This window comes from Cystoisospora suis, assembly GCF_002600585.1.
Source record: "Cystoisospora suis strain Wien I chromosome Unknown contig_11521, whole genome shotgun sequence".
Taxonomy (NCBI): domain Eukaryota; phylum Apicomplexa; class Conoidasida; order Eucoccidiorida; family Sarcocystidae; genus Cystoisospora; species Cystoisospora suis.
The window spans coordinates 1-563 of NW_027164287.1; the positions used below are offsets into that span (position 1 = coordinate 1).

The following is a 563-nucleotide window of genomic DNA, read 5'->3' on the forward strand; positions in this document are numbered from 1 at the left end:
TATATATCTATCCATATCTCTCTGATCTATCTTCAATCTATCTATCTATCTAGCTTTTCTCCCTTCTAGCTATCGTCACAAGAAGTCTCATTCTATCTTCTTCTTCTTTCTTTTCTTCTTTCTTGTAGAGGGTCTGCAATTGAACTCGATATCCGTCAGATTCAATCCTTAACTGTCAAGCGATCTTCTCCTTCTCCTTCTTCTTCTAGCTCTTCTCAGAGAGCTCCAGGAGGGGGGAGAGCAGCCATAGACAATACAACTCCTCATAGTCATAGTAGCCATAGTAGCTCTTCTTATTCAGGTTTATCTTCGTTAAGACCTCGGCCTATATGGATGAAGCTTCTCTCACAGAAGGTCTGCATGCAGATCTTCTCTTCTCCACCACCTCCTTTAGAGGGAGATTTTTCCTCCTCTTCGGCTTCTCAGCTACGGCCCCCCCCCTCGACATCTCTCAACGGAGAGAGGAACAAGAAGAAGAAGAAAGGAAGAAAAGATTTACCAGGAGGAGAAGGAGAAACGGGAAAGAATGAAAGTCTTGGCTCTTCTTCTTCTTCTCTGTCTTC

At 43.5% G+C, this 563-nt stretch overlaps 1 protein-coding gene across 1 annotated transcript; it reads left to right on the forward strand.

Moving 5' to 3' along the window:
* Positions 1-129: 129 nt before the first annotated feature.
* Positions 130-555, forward strand: CSUI_011417 (uncharacterized protein; the record flags this gene model as incomplete). The annotated part of the gene is made up of 1 exon (XM_068071515.1): positions 130-555. A coding segment is annotated over exon 1 (222 nt), but the record flags the coding sequence as incomplete, so codon positions are not given.
* Between the last annotated feature and the right edge of the window lie 8 nt (positions 556-563).